Raw genomic sequence first — 1,709 nt, 5'->3', positions numbered from 1 at the left:
TCAGTCGGCTCAATAAAAGTAGGCAACCTGTTGTTCAAATGACCCCGAGTTTGAAAAGCGCTTAGAGCTTGGTCTTCGACCGAGGATGACGCTATATAAGTATCCAGATCATTTATTGATTGATTCATTCATTCATTCGTTTATTCATATATTGATTGATTGATTGATATGGATACTCACATAGCGCAAGTCCTCTGTCGGAGACCAAACTCTGTAAGCGCTTTACGAACACGGGGTCATATATTATATGAATTTGTCCCGAACACAGTGACGCCTTCTTGAGAAACTGACACTGGAACTGGGGTCCTCTGCAATCGACTAGGATCGCGGCCTTTTCCAGCCAAACTAAACTGAACTGAATCGCACTTATCTGTGCAGCATTCGTGGGTGACCCAGTTTCGTGAGGCACAATGTCCTCCTCGTCTGATGAACCGGAAGAAGACTTCACCGTCCTGCGCACTCAGGCGGCCATGCTTCAGCGGAAGCACCAGTATGAACGATCCTTCAAAATGTATTCCAGGGTATGGTGGCTGCATTTTGTATGAGTGATGTCGTATTTTTAGCGTCCTAAAAATTCTGGGGACCTATCTAGACGAAAGGTCCTACTTTTGCATCCTAAATTCCTGGAGCTGGATTTAAGATTCTAAAGTGGGATGGATAAAACGTTTTGTGTGTGTGTGTTTTTTTTGTTTTTTTTTTCTTTTTTGCAATGGAGGCGTATGAGGAATGACATGTTGTGTGTAATCGAGTCTTTTAACTCACTCAGTACGGCCAGTCCTCTCTTCTCCTCTACACAGACCCCTCGGATGTCCAGTGGGTGTCTGAATGACCCAACCTTTAGCTTCCGTCGTCAGAATTGTGGTATTCTTTGTCAACATTCACCTCTTCAGTATAAGAGCCTTCCGCTTGCAATATTTTGATGATGGTAATTGGGGTGAAACGCTGTTAGTGTCGTCTCTTTCGCCGTTCGTATGGAGAGAGTTAAATTGAGGCATGATACGACGCGATTGAGCCCATAACATGAAACCCGAACCGACACTTGTCGTCTCAAGCCGCCATGTTGTCTGTTGACCATTTCATGACACGTAGGGCCCAAAACGGAAAGAGCAAGGTGGCGGCACGTTAGTTTAGCGATTGAATCAGCATCAGGACTGGGTGAAATAATATGCAAAATAGAGTCGAAAACCACTAAAAATGGGTTACAACATCTACTAGTGGTAAAATCATTTCATCGATGCACGAAAATTGCCAGTAAAAAAATTAGGTCCCTGAATTAAGGACGCTAAAATTAGACTTTTATTGGATTCGGTTGCGTTGTAGTATCGTATTATTGCAGTGTGAGTGTTACGACATTAGGTCAAAGGGATTTTCAGTATCAGACACCATCTGTCTGGAATTCTCTTCCTCTGGGTCAATTTCCGGCACTCACCAACTCTGTCCTCTGTATTAAAAAAAAAACAACAACAAAAAAACACAAAAAAACCGACCTGTTCAAAATGGCTTTTGGATGTGACGAAGCATACACTTTCTCCTCTCACCCTCTACATCACTCCCCTTGTGCCCCCTCCCCACCCCCCTTCCATTGGAATCTTCTTATGGCGTGTGTGTGTGTCACGGCTCGTAGCATTCATTTGTGCGTGTGTTCGTCTCCCTTTCCCCTCTCTCTTCCCCTCCTCTCCTTTTCCCTCTCCCTTTCTCCCTCCTTCTCT

General features: G+C 44.3%; 1 protein-coding gene across 1 annotated transcript in view; it reads left to right on the top strand.

The window, feature by feature from the left end:
- The first annotated feature begins 410 nt into the window (after window positions 1-410).
- The window catches only part of LOC143276429 (outer dynein arm-docking complex subunit 4-like), a 25,995-nt gene continuing 24,696 nt past the window's right edge, over window positions 411-1,709 (top strand). The window contains exon 1 of the mRNA XM_076580919.1: window positions 411-521. Coding sequence (XP_076437034.1) covers window positions 411-521 — 111 coding nt within the window. The remainder of the gene's footprint in view (window positions 522-1,709) is intronic.

This window comes from Babylonia areolata, chromosome 32, assembly GCF_041734735.1.
Source record: "Babylonia areolata isolate BAREFJ2019XMU chromosome 32, ASM4173473v1, whole genome shotgun sequence".
In the NCBI taxonomy this organism is placed as follows: domain Eukaryota; kingdom Metazoa; phylum Mollusca; class Gastropoda; order Neogastropoda; family Buccinidae; genus Babylonia; species Babylonia areolata.
Note: the sequence above shows the minus strand (reverse complement) of the source record. Positions and strands in the feature narration are given on the sequence as shown.